Here is a 16,115-nt window from a genome sequence, read left to right on the forward strand (position 1 = left end):
TGCTATTGTTTGTGAAACAATGGAGACCCCAGGAATGGGCACCCATTAAAAAGCCCAAGTCTGCTGAAAGGATACACTCTGAGGCACAGCCTTGTGTGTTTAACAGGATTCTCTACTGTAAGGCAGGAGGAATCACTGGGCTGCATTGTTCCCAACACTACAGCAGATGCTGTTGCTTCTGGTAACGAGGGGGGGGAGGGGGGGAGAGGGAGGGGAGAGAAATTCACACCTACCTACAGTAAGGTTTACACGATAAACTTTCAATTCGGGAACTTTTAACTCCCTGGCTGTTGTCATTTCTGCCTATGGCCCTTTTCTTGAGGACATTTTTGCCTGAAAGAAGTCTATGAAAGCACCCATTGCCATGACAAAAGTTAATTCTTCAGCCTTCATGCAGGCACTTCACAGATGCCAGGGGCAGAATGGCACAGCTCTGCCCGCATTATTCGCTGGGAGGGAACGGCCGCAGTCAAGCAGGTCCACATACAAAGCTGCAACACTTTAAAGGTGTTACTTTTAGCCGGTTTGGTTAGAGCAAATTCCGAAAGGAGAAAACTCGAGGCCTAATTTAGCTGCAGTATGCAGAAGTTGACTTGGTACAGTCTGGTGGCGGTCGGGTCTTTGTGAACAAAGCAAACTGTGAGGTTGTGTTTCAGCCACTCCACAAATCATTTCTGTTTTCCCTCGCGGGGAAAGACTTGCACCAGATTATCTTCAATTGGTTTTTAAAGAAGTTCAGCTTCAACTGTTAAACTTGTGGGTGCACAAAGACTTCAGCTGACACCAGACACGATTTTCAGAGTCAGCTGCGCTAGTGGGAGAGGCAATTGCCTCCAACGATGAACACCACAGCACATCTGTCACAGCAACCCAACGTACTCCATCCAAATCGCCAAAATTCTTACCACGTTCCTCCTTCTCTTCTGCCTTCGACTGCTACAGTCATTTGCCAACTCCCCTGTCACCTAACTCAGATCTACTCAAAACACTGCTGTTAAAACAACCTTCCTCACCCATCGTTCGGGCACCCTTCGCCTGCATGCAGTCACTTCTTGTTTCTTTTCATAGGCTTAAGGTAATGTTTTAATTCACATATCAGCCTCCTGAACTACCTATTCCTCCTTTTTGTACCCAATTACACTAGAGTCTCGTTACATAAAATGTAGACACTTGTTAAAAAGTTGAATATCTACAGTTGGGAAATATGTGACTTGCATTTGAAACGGAAACTGATACAATGCTTTCCAATTTGCAGACCACTTGAAACAACTGCTCCGAGAAGTATCTCTCTGCCTCCCCCTCCATTAATCTCAATGAACTCTAGAGCCCAATACTGACATGTAGAGTGTTAATGATTCTATTATGAACAGAATAACTAAGGCAGTTAAAGCAAAGACCAGCAAAGTAAGCACTGCTGCTGGAAGAGACACCGGGAGAGGCATGGGGGCACTGCCAAAGCAACTAAACCAAACAGTGGATGGGGCAGGTGGAAAGAACAACTAAACCGGTACTAACCCTCCATTTAATTTTGGTTTTTAAACTCGATTTCCAAACAACAGATACCCAGCTCATACCCTTTACTCCGATGAAGCCGATGCTGCCTGGGGGAGCCACCGTGGAGTGACTGCAGCGTGTAACCCAAATTCACACAGCAGCCCATGAACGGGTGTCTCCCCACAATGGGACTGACACTTTTTCTTTTCAGTATGTTTGAAGCCCATTATTTTTTCCAACCCTGTCCACTCGCTGTACAGTGCCTCTCCCCACACCGCCAATTGCTCTACCTTTCCCCAGACAATTTCCTTTTTCTGAAGCCAGGTGCTTTGCACAAGAGTGAAGTTTTACTGAGCAGATCTGTTGTTTGGTCTCATTTCAGACAGTCTGTGCCTTTCACTTTAACGTTGCCTTCCACCAACTGGCAAATGGCAAGAGGGATGGACATCCTAATGCCTGAACTATTCTACTGAAAAAGCATTTAAACCAACTCACCCTCTATGAGTAGAGCTGACCTACATGAATTAACTGACTTTTTTCATCAGCTTGCTGCACCTACTTGTCACATTGATCGTAATTAGATTCCCAGTTCTTCTGATCAGACACTACCCGGCCATCTCAGCTGTCTTACAACACAACAAGGCATCAGTAGATGCTGCGCATGCTACTGTAATGCAAATAACAATGCAGCACCAGATCGGAATACCTATACGAGTGAAGGCGTAGCACGCAGGTACTGCACCACACTGCCTGTGCAATCAACTGCACAAAACCCGCCGACAGAACAGGGCGGTTGTGCCATTCTGGTGTCATGGATCACAAGGGACACACCCAGAGGGCACAGAGCAAGGGGCTCCACAGAGAAATTTCAGCAGGACCTAACGTAACAGGACAGTGGAGGTCAAAGCACATTTGGCCCTCCTGTCCTCAGTAGGAAAAATAATTTTTTGGAAGTATTAGATTTCTAACACATCTAGAGTTTAACACGTTAAAAATTTTTTTTTTTTTTTTTGCTTTTAAAGCTGTATCTGGTTGGCACAAATAGAAGAAAGCCCTGTTCTTCACTCTCTCCTTCACACAGCCACAGCGCAGCTCTCCCTCTCTCCACACTCTTCCTTCTCCTGGGGGGCCCATGGGAGCAGTAGCGGCCATTGGCTTGCAACAGCCACATAATATTCCTGACAGAAAGAGCCTGTTCAGGAACCGACACGGCAACTACCGCACTACAGGAGGAAAGAGGTGCCCTGTCTGTGGGCAGAAGGAATGTACTTCAAGGTAGAGCCAGAGCCTGAAGTGCTCAGAAGGGGCAAGAGGCGAGGAACAGCATCTTAAAGCCACAGTGAACTTAACAGCAAAGGCAATTTGCCCAAAGGCGCTTTTAAAAACCACAGGAAAAGATTTATGTTTTCCCTGTGTAATGTGGCTTTTCCCCCTTTTCCAAATAAACTAAGTTAACAACAATGTTTTGACTATTTTCAAGCACGTTCTTGAAAGTCACCTCCCCTCGACCTACCCCGGCAGAAGTTCCAAAGTGTTTTAGTCCACAGCTCCTGGGAGCACATGCCAAAGAGCTGGGTGGTCGCACCACGCTGGTTTCTATCCAGTGTTTTCAAGTTGTGCTGAAATACGGTTGAAAACCTTCCATATTCTCCTAATATTTTCAATGCAAACAATCCCTGCAGCTGCCCAGGGGATATTTCGGTCACAGAGGGGAGGGCACAGGGCCAGAAGGGACTTTGTCATAAGAGGTGTCCCACATTACAGTGCAGTCTCGAAGAGGGAAACAAATGACTTCCTCCTTATCATCGCCTGCGCTAACTTGACTGTGGAAAGCATCCTTTCTGTCCATCAAGGCAAGGCCTACCAAAAAAAAATGATGTGCCCCATACAGACAGACCTTCCGCTGCCGGAGTACTGTTAGAGCAGGTACGGACAAACCCACTCGACGCGGATTTTTACAAACCGCCGAGAAAGAAGCCACAACAACTAAACCAACACAAGTAAAAGCCCACTTTTGAAGGAGCATTAAAGTTCCATACAGCAGATGGCTGACAAGGCAGCCATTTAAAATGGGGGAGAGGGGAAAAAAAAGAAAACCAAAACCCACCCCAGAAGGCAGAAGCGCTCTCCGCCATCCTCCGAGAGCCACGTAAAAACACAGCGTGAAGCCGAACGTGTCCCGGAGCACCCGCTCCTGGCCCACTGAACTTTTGACCCACTGGCAGTGGCTGAACCCCTCCCGAGTCCATCACCGGGCAATGCTGCAAGGGAGATCTGAAAAGCCGAGCCCTGCGCCTCGTCAGGCGCCTGCATCTGCTGGAGCCAGCGTGGGGGTGGGCACAGCACTCCCCGAACAACGCCCAGGGCCCGGCCTGATGGATGCGCCTGCTTCTTTCCGCTCTGGACGCCCCTTCCCCGTAGTCTCTGGCTACGCACCGGTCCAGCAAAAAGAAAAACAAAACATCTGCTTCCCAGGTTTCTGACATCCAGTTGCTGACGGCAGCCCTGCATCTGGAAGCTCCACTTTCTTTTGGGCCGATAAGCATAGGGCAAAAGGTTTGCATTTAAAAAGAAAAAAAATTTTAAAAAAGAGCTCCGTGCTGCCTCCCTGTACTAAAGCCTCAAAACTTCTTAAATACCATCAGCAAATCTGCTTTTTATCTGCAATCTGTTTTTGTTTTGTTTTGTGGTTGTTTTTTTTTTTTTTTAACTCATTGGAAGATCAGGTTTTGTCTGGTTTGGGGACTGTAACAGTGAAACTCTAACCTCACCCTCCCCTGAAACTGGAGGGAGGGAGAGAGCAAGGGATATCTGTTACAAGGTTTGTTTAAAAACTTTTGCTTTTTGAAACAATGATGTAAGAGTTTAGCACCAAACTCCCCACTGGAGTTACACTAGTATCAGAAAAAGAAAAAAAAAAAAAAAAACAAACCACCACACCAACCAGGACTTAACTTGAGAGCTCGGCTGCGCGAGGAAGAGGAGAGTATCCTCCAAGCAGAGCTGGCTGCAGGCAGAGTAAGGCCACCCATCAGAGACACGGGCCGCAGTTGGGCAGACATTTGCCACGAAGCTCAAGCGTGTGAGCATGACCACCCTCCAGCTGCAACCCTCGGAGGCCAGGCGCCGCTCTGGCTCTCCATTTCGGTTTCCACACACCAGCAGACGGGCTCACCCAAGCTGCCTGTTTTACTTTCCCTCCAGACTGAGCGGGGCACTAGCAGCTGGGGTTACCCACCAGGGACAGTGACTTTTGAGGGAAGGGGCAGTAACTTCTCAAACTGCTTGACTCTGGCCACAGTGCAGCTCTCCACAATAACCAAAGCTAAAGCACGAAAACATCATTTGTAAGTGAGTACAGTTTCAATTTTTGATGGCTGGCTCAGGTTTTATTTCCCCCTAATACGTGCCTCAAGTCCTAGCATTTCCCCAGGCCCCTAGGAGAACGGGCACCTCCTTTTTGTTAGATGCCCCTGAAACTCAAAGCCCATCTCAGAGGCAGCAGTGAGACAGCCAGAATGAGCTGGTCCCAGGTCCAAAACCAAGGGGCTGGGGGGACCTTCTTCATGCAGACGAATAAAATACAAACCGAAAAAAAAAAAAAAATCACACAGAGCAGTAGCCTTAGGAAAAAAGTGTAAGTCCCACCGCTGGCCACCAGTTTCACAGCATTAACTGTTTGGGCAAGCTCCTCATACAAAGCGCCATTCCCAGATCTCCCCGAAACCCGCGACGAGACTGGGACAACTATGCCCGGCAAGGGGTGATGAGATGGTGAGCTTCAAGGGACAGCAAGTTTGAAGGAGATTTACTCCTCGTGCCTGAAGACACTGGGTTCCGCCAGCCGCATCCATCCTCTCACAGCATCCCGATTTGAACTGCCATTTCCACCGTCCCCGGGACGGACGCCACCCGCCAAGCCCCATTCCTGCCCAGCGCTGCAGGCCGTCCACGCTCACAGAGGGTTTTCGCGACGTTTTCGGGGGGCTGCTTCCGCTCTGCAGCACCGCCAGCGCCAACCTGCGCGCACCCCTCGTCCCGGGCACCCCCCAGAAGAGCACGTTAATGTGCTCCGAGTGATGCTAACTCTAACCATGCTCCGGGAACCAAAGGGGAGCCCGCATTTACTTCACTTGTGAAGCAAGCCAGATGCTAATTGTCTCCAAAGGTGAAAGGCTACTGCCACGGCCCTTCTATCATTGTAAATTCAGGTTCCTTCAAGACTTTGCGCTGCTGGGCCCAGAGAGCCTCCCCCTCCCATGGTTTGCATCAATAGGAGGGGGAGGGGAGTTCCCTTTCGCAAGAAGTTGCATCATTGAGAGACCTTCTCAGCTTCCCAGATTTCGAACCACATTAAGGGATTCCCCCTCTCCAGAAATTCACATCCTGCTCGAGGAGTTTTGCTGTTGAGGGCTTCGTGCATCCCACCGACCTTTTAAGCATCGTTGGGATTCGCATTCACGGGGCAATTACCGCCTCCGAGCACCACACGCCACCACGTTGTTCACCCGGTTTATTCCCAACGCGCCGGCAAGAGCAGCTTTTCACGGCGAGCACAAAAGGCTTCCCGCAAGGACGCACTTTGTAACATCCGTAGCCGGAGCGCAAAATATTTACGGAACATTGGCCACGCGCGCGGAAACGCGAATGCGAAACTCCCAACCCCAGACGGGAAAGTTCCCGGGGAGCAGGGCAGGAGCGCCGAACGCTCTCCCCGCGGCGGCGGACAATGAGCGGTGCGGTGCCCGCGGGGCGGCCCGGCCTCGCCGGGGCTTGCCGCGATGCGGGGGAACGGCTGCACCCCCCGCCGCCCGGCCCGGCGGCACCGGCCGGGTGGGGACCCCGCTCCCCACCAGAAGGGACCAGCTCGCGCAGAGGCTAAGCGGGGCGGGGACACCCCCCCAGCAACAGCCGCGGGTACCCCCGGGGGACGCGGGGGGTCACCGGGCCGGGCCCGCCTCTCGCCGCCACCATTTTGGGCACGGGGGGACCCACCGTCGGCTCTGTACCGAGCCCCTTCCCGCCCCCCCCCCCCCATCTTTGTGCGCGGACACCGGCCCGGCGGAACAATGTGGCCCGGCGGCGGATGGCCACGCCGCGCCCGCGGCTGCCCCCGCCGGGTCCGGAGCCGGTGGGCTCCCGCTCGCCGCCGCCCCGGGACGGGCAGGCCGAAAGTTTGCGAGCGTGCCCGGGAGGGACGGGGAAGTTGCCGCATCCGTCACAAGCGGAGCGGAGACCCCCGCTGCTGCACGCCGGGGTTCACCGGCTCACCGGGAGCGGGGACGCGGGGGGGGGGGGGGCGCGCCCACCGGCGCGGGAAGCGGCGTGAGGAACCCGGCGGGCAGCGAGAGCGCAGCGGGGACGGCGCCGCGGCGCGAAATCCACCGGCGGGCGGGGGCGAGAGCGGCCGGCGGGGCGCGCAGCGGGCGGGGGCCGGCGGCCGGGGGCTCTCACCTCGATCTCGAAGTCGGGCAGGCGGAAGGCGGTGCGGAAGAGGGAGCAGAAGTGCGCGATGGCCGGGACTTCCCACCAGGAGCGGAGCTCGTCCAGCGCCGCCGCCGCCTCGGGGCCGCCGGTGCCGGCCACGCCGCCGCCGCCGCCGCAGCCGCCGTCCTCCTCCGGGCACATCTCCCGCGGCCGCCGGCTGCCCGCCCGCCCGCCGCCTGCTCGCCGCCTCACTCCGCGGGCGGCTGCGTGCCGCCGCCGCTCGGCGCTCCGGCCCCGCCCGCCCCCCGGCGCCACGCCGATCAGCGGCCGCCCCCCGGCGGCCCCGCGCTGCCCCCTCGCTGTCGCCCGCGCATGGGGCGGCTCGGCGCCGGCGCGGGGGCGCTAGGGCCGGCGGGGGCGCTGCTGCTGCTGCCGCTGCTGCCGCTGCCCCCGCCGCGGGCGGCCGCCGCTGCGCGGGCCCATCCTACTCCGCGCCCTGCGCTGCGACCGCCGCGCCGCCGGGAACAGATGGGCTCGAAGCCGGGGGGAGGGCGGGGGGGAAGGCGGGGGGGGTCGGGAGGGGAGGGGCGGGGTCCTGAGCGGGGGGGCGGGGCTCGGGGCGGGAGGGCGAATGGGGAGGCAAGAGCGGGCGGGGGGCGGGGCGGGACGAACCCGGGCGGGGCGGAGCGTAGGGAGTGGACAAAAGGCGTGCGGGTGGGATGGGCGGGGCCGAGGCGGCCGTGGGGGCTGCGCGGCCGCGCACGAGGAGGGGGTGGAGCCGGCGCTCATCACAACAACAGGTACCCTGCGCCCGCCCGGCCACGCCTACCGGGGTGGGGTCACCGATGGGTGGGCGGGGCCGGGCGGGGCCGGTCCGGCGGGCGCCGTTGTCTCTTGGCGCGCGGCGCTGCCCCTGCCCTGTCCCCGGGCGCGGGAGGGAAGGGGCGCCCCGGCGCGGCCTGGGCGGTGCCCGTCCGCCCCCCCCCCGCCGCAGCCAGCTTAGCCCCGGAGGAGAGGGCTCGGAGAGCGTCCCTGCCGACCGGGGAGCCTCCGCCCCTCGCCGCGGGGGTTACCCGCCTCTGCCCCTCGCCTCGGGCCTCGCGGGTGTCCGGCCTCAGCCCCCGGCTGGTGTCCTGCTCCCGTTCCCGCTCACGGCCGCCGGGCTGCCCAGGGCAGTGCCCCGGCCCCGCGTCGCCCAGCCCACGCCTGCTGGGCGGTCGCTGGGGGACACTGCGGCTGCCCGCCGTGGTGGGCGGCTGGCGGGGCTGCTGGGTGCAGCCAGGGGGTAATCCTCCAGCGTTCCTGTTCTCGCCCCCTTCGTGTTCACACGCCGCTGGGGCTGCCACCAGGAGCCGGACACCCTCCCCTGCCCCGAGGTGCTTTCGTGCCTCACCCCTGCACCCCGCAGTGCCGCTTCTCCTGGCTCTGAAATGAGCAGTTTCCTGTTTTGAAGTCCATATCACGGGAAAATATCCAGCAACAGACAGGTACTGCCCTCCTCGGACAGAGAGCTCCCACGGAGCACCGGGCTGCTGTAGCCCCGGGTGCTGTCACTGCATCGCTTCGCAGCCTCCCCCCGTGCCCGCGCAGCCCAGCTCCAAGGCAGCTGCAGAACCGGGGTGTGCGCAGCTGCCCCAGCTTAGGGTCTCACCTCCAGCCAAACCATTCTCAAGACAGCGCTTAACCACAGCTTAGGGCTACCCTCCACTCCTTCCTGCCTTCATCCGGCCAGGGCCCTTTTTTATACCAGTCCCGGGTTTCCTAGCCTTTCCTTTATCCCGTTAACTCTCCCATTTTTAGCCCCTCCACGCCTCACGTTCCCTTGCCGTTTCCAGCGCCATCTCCGACTGGCCGAGGGTGACCGGCTGCTGCCCGTGAACGCAGAGGCTGAGCGCAGGACGGCAGAGCTCAGGCTGGGGCTAAGGGCAATGAGTCCAGAACGGACGTGACTAATCCCACGTCCCGGCAACGGCCAGTGCAGAGGCAAGGAAGCAGAGAAATGCCTGCAGTAGGGTGGGAACAGGAGCGGGACCTGCCCTTGAAGGAGCAGCCTGGAGATCTGCTGGTGCAGGCTGGGAGGAAACCACATTGCAGATGTTCTGCTCTGTCTGGAGGCACCAGAGAGTGGCATCGGCCAACGTCATCGTATTGCTACTAAGCTAATACCAGCTGACAAAGAGCAGTCTGATTTCAGAGCCTGCAATCTCAAGCACGTACTTTTGAGACTTTCAGGGTTTCCTCTCCCTGCTTCCCTCCACAATGAACTTGGCAACAGAGAGTAAGGTGAAGGCATGAGCTCTGTGCTGTGCCCTAGGCCACTGCCTAACAGCCTGACGTGGTAAAACTTCAGCCAAAGGTGGGAACAGCTAGTTTAGAGAAGAAGCAAATCAAGAGACAGCAGTGTGGCTCAGCAAGGACGAACAAGCTCTAATTTCATTGCCCTTTTTCGTATTGCAAGAGCAAGGGATACCCAGCAAAACTGGAAGGAAGCATATTTTAAATGGTGCAACGAAATATTTGTACAATGTGTAATTAAAACACGGCATGTGTTAACATGAGATTTCATCGAGGCCAGGAGATTAGCAGGATTCAGAAAATGATTAGACACTTATATGGCTGCTGAGAACATTTGTGGACACATTAGACAGGATATAAATAGATTTTAGGAGGGATATAAACCGTCAGGCTTCAAGGCACAGCATAACCACTAACTGATGGCGAGGGATTAGGAAGAAACTTCACTTGTGGGCAGGTTATTCTATAATTGTCCACTATGGGATTTCTCGCACCTTTCTCTGAGGTATTAGAGAGTGGCAACTGTTGAAGTGAGGAGACTGGATTAGGAGGGCTGCTGGGTTGATCCAGTACAGCAACTGCTGTGCTCTTCAGGGGGCTGTGAGGGCTGCTTGAGAAATGGAGTGGCACAGAGGAGAAGATACAAGAAGTATCATCAGGCCTCTTACACCATTCCTCAGACGCAGGCCTCGCTCGCCTTTGCTGTGAATTTCACATGCACAGTATAGATTTCCCTAGGCCTTCCCCACCAAGGTTTTTGCCAAAATGTGCACTGCTTAATTGGTTTATTAGATACCTTTCCAAGTACAGTCTCTGCATCTGTTCTCCCCAAAAACCTTTGGACTTAGTTTATTATTTGCAGGAAACCAGTATGTTATACTGAAATCCTGGCACAATGACTCCAAGACTTGATCTCGAGCAAGGCAGTATCTGATTTCTCCTGTATTGTATCTGCCTGCACTGGATTAAACCAGCTCCAGCTACAATATAATAAATGCCCAAGAGGAGAGTGCGGGCTAAGTTATAGTACTTTGTCAACATACAGGATCACTATAAAATACCAACAGCTCTGTGTGAGAAATCTTGGAGTGACAAATCCTCAGACATGTTTTCCTTTGGGCCAGTTACAGAATTCTGCAGTACTACTTCATGCCTGATTCTTCTATGGAGTAAACTTTTTGTCCTCTGGCCATGTGAGGGGAGTTTATGTTGCTTTTCTGTCTTGCTCTATCCTGCCGTTCCTCCCTGAATTCCTGTAAAGTACAGCCATGGCTTATTGTACTGCTGCATCTTTGCTTGTTCTTGACACTGGGTCAGATAGCTTTGTAGTATCCCCACTCTCTATCCCACTAAGAATTTTGTGAACTTTAATGACGCCTAATCTCTCTTTTTGTCAGAAGAGCTATCATCCCAATTTTGCCTAATGATTTTTGAATTAGTTTGGCTCCCTCTATCGTCCCCTTAATCTCTGTTGGACTGCGTCTTCTCACATTTTTCTTCTTATGCAAGGGTGCTGGGGGCTCCCCATGGTCACTTAAGGTTGCTTCACTTTGCTAGGTGTTCTTAAATCACTTCTTTAGGTTTATTATTCAAGCACAAAAAATATCTGCTCTCCCACTGCTGTTCAACAGTAGGCAAAAACTTGGTGAATACAATATGGCATTTCCCCTTTTTTGATAAGTATCTCCATTCACAAATCCGTGTGCTTCTCCCCTTCGAAACCACCTTTGGTTATGGGTTTCCTGTTCACAACTTACACAACTAAAAACCTGCTCTGGCCAGTGTCCTTTACTAGTATGTTATAGTCTTCTTATCAATCTTTCTTTTTTTCTTAAGGCTATTGGTAAGACTTCACCTACCTACTGATTTTTCAGCTCAATATCCAATCCTGGCTGCTCAGTGCACCCCATACTCACACTCCTCCCCTATCTTCTGTGATTTTTCTCTTCCTTTCTTCCCAAACTGCCTCTAGGTTGAGTATTTGTACCGTGTAGAACTACACTGAGAAAGAACTCTGAGGCTGATGGACCAAATCAAAGCCTCATGTTTTTGTTGTTCAAGGTCACCTCTGGATTTCTGAACTTGTTTCCTTGAGAAAAAATGCCAAATTCAAAGTGCCAAAAGCAAATAAAAAGGTTGTAGGAGGTGCAGGGACCGAGAGTCCCCATTCCTGCATGACAAATCATTTCGCCTGGAAATGAAGAGGGAGGAATGCTTTCCACTTTCTCCAGAAAGACCTGCAATATGTGCCCGATTTGGCAATGCTTAAATATAATATCAGGTTAGTGACAGGTAGATCTCTTGTAGCCCGCCTCCGAAAGGGAATGGTTTACTGGCAGGGACAGGTCAGTTCCTCACGAGCTGAAGCAATATTTTCATTAATAAGAATCTCTTTTTAAAAACTCTTAACTTCCTTGTATTTGCAGTTCATGGCTTTAAGCCAAAGCCCCACTGACTAGGTTTCTGTAAACTCAGTACAGAAGGACCTGCAGTCTGCCCTTGCAAGGGCTCAAAAGCACTTGCAGAAGGACCAGCCTAACCTCAGACTCTGTTCTCACTGGCAGCACGTTCTCAGAAGCATGGGGCTTTGGGAGGTTCAGCTTTTCCCAATTCTGGGGAAAAAATTTAAGAATAAACCCAAAGTTTCTTCAAAACAGACTTTTGCATTTGGCTGTGTGCATTGCTTCAGCTCCCTTTTCTAGCACATGTAGATTTTATTGCTCACTTGCTTACGTTGACCTTCCTCAATAGTCTTAGCACCAAGCAAATCTCACTGCTTTTGCTTCTTTTTTTGCTCTCTGAGTTATGAAGTAGAAGACAGCTGTGATTTAGCCTCCTACTTTCACCCCAAGCCAGTTCTACCTTCTAGCACTCTATGTATTTTGATCCATCTTCAAGTCCCTTATTCCCTTTTCAAACCCTCCTGAGCAAAGAGATTTTGTGGCTTATGTAGCACAACTGAAAAGCCTTCCTGAACAGAGCAAAGACTGAAGCGGAGTACTTAGCATCAGGCAGTCTGGCTTTAATTCCTTGATCTGCCTTTCTGACTCAGACAACAAGTCAAGGACACTGAGGCACACGTGGTGAAAGTGAGGGCACAGGTTTTTCTGGGTAATGGTGGGGCTGGGGTCACGGAGGCAGCTGGAGGGATCACAAGAGGTGTGCAAGCAGATGAGAATCTTTGCTTTCTGTAACTAAACCAGGAGAGTCAAGAGAAGGAAGTCATGTTGGGTTTTGATAATTACTTATTTTGAGACACTAGTTGTAATTTTGTAAGTAGGGACAGCAGTGGTGCACAAGGGGCTGAAACATGCTGCATGAAAGCGAAAAGGAGTGGAACAACAGGAAAAGTCCTGTTTCTTTGACAAGAAAGTGCTGAAGGAGAGGAAAACAGATTTGGAATAGAGGGTATGGGTGTAGTCAAGAGACTGTAGGATGAGAGGGACACAAGGGAAGCAGGGGATGAGAGAAACTGTTAAATGCTGTGAGTGGTGGGAAGCAGAGGAGTCTATACATCTACTTCCTAATTAGGAGACCGTACGGAAAAGTCTGTAGTCACAAACACTTGGAAATGCTGTGAGGAAAAAGGAAAGAGTGGAGAGTGGCTGAAAGAGATGGCCAAGTCAGGGAGGGAAAAGCTGAATAGAGAAAAAGGAAGAAATCCATAGTGAAGGCAAAGTCAAGCAGGAGGCTTTGCTGGTGAGAGGTATGCTGCAGGGTTGACTAAGAAAGTGAGATGAGGAAGGTACAAAATGTGCGGTCTGAGCAGCCTAACAATGTGAAAATTTAAGTTATCAAGGGAAAAGATGAGGGAGTCAATAAAAAGGAGAGCCAGATGTTAAGGCAGAGAATGAATGGGGAAGAGATGGGTGGGCACAGATAACAGCTGCTGAGTGGAGGCAGAAGAGAGCAGGGTCTGTCTGGACAATACTCGAAAGCGTGGGAGACAGGAGTTGGAAACAGGAGTACGGCAGAAGAAAAAAATGGCATTCTCACTTATTTGGCGCTGTGCTGCAGTGAACCAGCTGCACAAGGTCTCTTGCGGAAGTTGGGTACGTGGTATCGATACAGGTACATTTAAACTTCAGCTAAAATGAACAGGGCTGCAGATTTAGCTGGGACACAAACATGTCTCTTTCGCTTTGAGTAACGGGGAGGTTTTCCACGATTCCCGCAGCCAGCATCATGGGCAAAGTGGATTTGAGGCTCATCTGCTCAAGAACCTGTTGGTCTGTTAGAACATATCCTTCACCTTCTCATACGCAGACCTGAGCTGTTACGCTGTGGAGGGTGCAATTGCAAAAGTGCAGTTCAGTGCTTGTTCCATCTCCTGGATGTACACATTCAGTCTGTTCAATTTACATGTTAATGTGAAAGCAGTCACTCCTGCAAACCAGACCTATTATCTGAAACACTGATTGATGCTCTTTGTAATTTCCCAGTTACTTACTTCACAACACTCTTTCCATGAAGCATAACAGCAGTCACACACATCACCACCAGTTTTAGGCAGAAAATTAGAAACATCGTGCCTTTTTCAGCATGCATCGGTTCTCTTAGCCAAAAAGCATCTGCCTACTAGGAATCTGACTAGCACTCCTGTGGCAAAGCATCCTCCATTGCCGCTCCTCTCCTGTGTGCTCTACTGAACTATATATCCAACCAACAGATCTAAGCCTCAGGTCTCAACAGATTTTCTGCTCTTAATCCACTGGGGCTGAAAACCACAGGTTTTAACTTGATGTTTTGTCCCCTAGAGACCAATCAACCAGCAAACGATAATTTGTGGCAATGAATTTAAAGCCACGGAACCTGGATCCTCCCAGATCTTCCCAAAGAGTAGCACTGAGAGGGACCCACCACGTACACGTTCACTTGTGGTCAGCCATGCTCACAGCTGCTGCGCTCGGGTCCGTACGTCTGGCAGAGACGAGTCAGACGCGGGCTGGCTTGAGAGGCTGCAAAACAAGACGGGGAGCTAGCAATCTGCCCTGGAAACCTGGGCGGGAAGCAGAGCGAAGAGACGCACAGACCCAGACGCTTTCGTGTCTCTCCAGGTCTGTTTTCCCTACTGCTGCCATGCACAGCTATTCCACAGGCTCCAGAGTGAACAAAGAGATCTCGCAGTTGTTTCCAGACCAGTGGTTTGCAATGGTGCTCATCCGCATAACGTGCGCTCAGTACTGGTTCCTACAGAGTGCCCCCAGTGAGCGACTCACTGGGATTCACTGCCGCAGCCTGGGCTTGTTCAGCTCGGGTGCAAGGTGCTCGCAGGCAGAGGGAACAGCCCCAGGTGAAAAGCAGAGGACACTTCACAGCAGGGCGGTGCTCCATGCCCACAGGAGCTCCCTATCAGTCACTCCAGGAGGGAAAAAAACTGTGTTCCTTTAGGGGAATTCGAAGACCATTTTGCTTACAATTTATAACAATTCGGTTCTCTGTTTCAACACCTTCTTAGGGGGTATTAGAGGTATCACAGCAGCTCTGGCAGCGTGGATGAGATTTACTTTTAATCAGCCTTCCGCAGTCTGGACCTAAAGACACAATGGGAAGGAAAGCTTGATTTCTTGTCTAAAGCTGCTGATCTCGTATAGCTGCAAGAGGTTTCGCTGGGTACCTGCTTGTTGGGTTCCCGTTCAGAACTGGTGCCACAGGGACTTCTGGGCCAGCTGCAGTGTTCCATCACTGAGTCCACACAAATTAAAAAATGGGATGGCTGTGTGCAAACTGCTTACTGCAGCCGTGGCAGGGGCTGGAAAGGCAAGACGCAGGATGGTTTAAGCTAACTCAGTCCTTTCCAACGCTTCCTTTGACACCCACCTGCTAGTTGCTTTTCCTGCTACACTCCTTCTGTGGTGAATGCTAACTTGTTGTGACTTCACTAGCATCTATTTTCAGCCTCACCAGTACCTCCACTTGCTGCTTCATTTGGCTAGGGAGATATTCAAATCCCATTCCTTACATAGCAGTCATCAGAAATAAGCAGTAATTTATTTCTAAATCCTACGAAGACTGGCATACAAGGTTACACTGATGCACGGGTCTAGAAATAAGGCAGAGCCTCATGGAGGACTGAGTTCTGGTTCCAGCTCTTTCACTGAATTTCTCTGTGCTTTTGAGTAAATCAGTTCATGTATATCTTCCTCATCTATAAAATGGGAACAGTCAGATACCTGAGGGAGGTTGCGAGGCTTAATTAGTTAATGCTAGTGCCTTGTCAGCTCTCATTACCAGGGCATCTCAGTGTTTATTGCTTTGAAATTGTAAAATGGTACGTACATGCTAAACATTAATATTCTAGGTGAGTTGGAGAGTCTTAATCCAGTTTCTCTGTAAATACCAAAGGCAGGATATTGATATTCCTGGTAATGGCTTTGGTAGGAGGTCTGGCCTACTTGGAGACAAGTTCTCCTGACATATAACAAACCTTATTTATTTCCAGATCTCTACTGCAGCTGCTCTTGAATCAGTTTAAGCTGCACTTTTGCTGGTTTACTTAGTTCAGTACATGTAATTAAACTCACCCAGCATAAACACAATTTAAACTGGTTTAGACACATCTTTGGTTCCAGTGCAAGGAAAACAGCCAGGATCACTTCCTACAGCATAAATAATCCAGCAGGTCTCAATCGGAACAAGGTCCATTGAAGACTTTCACAACCTGTTTGGATGCTAAGGTGCTCAGAGAAAAGTGATTGTAGGCAGCCTGAAGTGGGAGATGGCTGGCAGATTCGTGGAGCAAAGGGAATTTAAGCACCCAGCCTCAACAGCAAAGAGCTAGTGACTAATCTGGTTAATCATCTCCAGACCTTTCCCAGAACAGTCCTGCTTGTAACTAGGGGGTTTTAAGATGCTCGGCTTTTTCTGTGCAATATATTAAGGACAGGCCACACAATGAC

At 52.0% G+C, this 16,115-nt stretch overlaps 2 protein-coding genes across 4 annotated transcripts in view; one reads left to right on the forward strand and one right to left on the reverse strand.

Annotated features, from left to right (window-relative positions):
• CECR2 (CECR2 histone acetyl-lysine reader) overlaps window positions 1-7,122 on the reverse strand; it is a 110,093-nt gene extending 102,971 nt beyond the window's left edge. Inside the window, exon 1 of the mRNA XM_075429380.1 lies at window positions 6,949-7,122. Within this exon, the coding sequence (XP_075285495.1) occupies window positions 6,949-7,122 (174 nt within the window). The remainder of the gene's footprint in view (window positions 1-6,948) is intronic.
• Window positions 7,123-7,660: 538 nt separating this feature from the next.
• ADA2 (adenosine deaminase 2) overlaps window positions 7,661-16,115 on the forward strand; it is a 47,019-nt gene continuing 38,564 nt past the window's right edge. The window contains exon 1 of one of the 3 annotated variants that reach the window (XM_075429382.1): window positions 7,661-7,721. The gene's annotated coding sequence lies outside the window, so the exon portion shown is untranslated. The remainder of the gene's footprint in view (window positions 7,722-16,115) is intronic. The other 2 variants (XM_075429385.1, XM_075429381.1) reach the window with 2 other exon arrangements.

This window comes from Opisthocomus hoazin, chromosome 8 (genome assembly GCF_030867145.1).
Source record: "Opisthocomus hoazin isolate bOpiHoa1 chromosome 8, bOpiHoa1.hap1, whole genome shotgun sequence".
Classification (NCBI taxonomy): Eukaryota; Metazoa; Chordata; class Aves; order Opisthocomiformes; family Opisthocomidae; genus Opisthocomus; species Opisthocomus hoazin.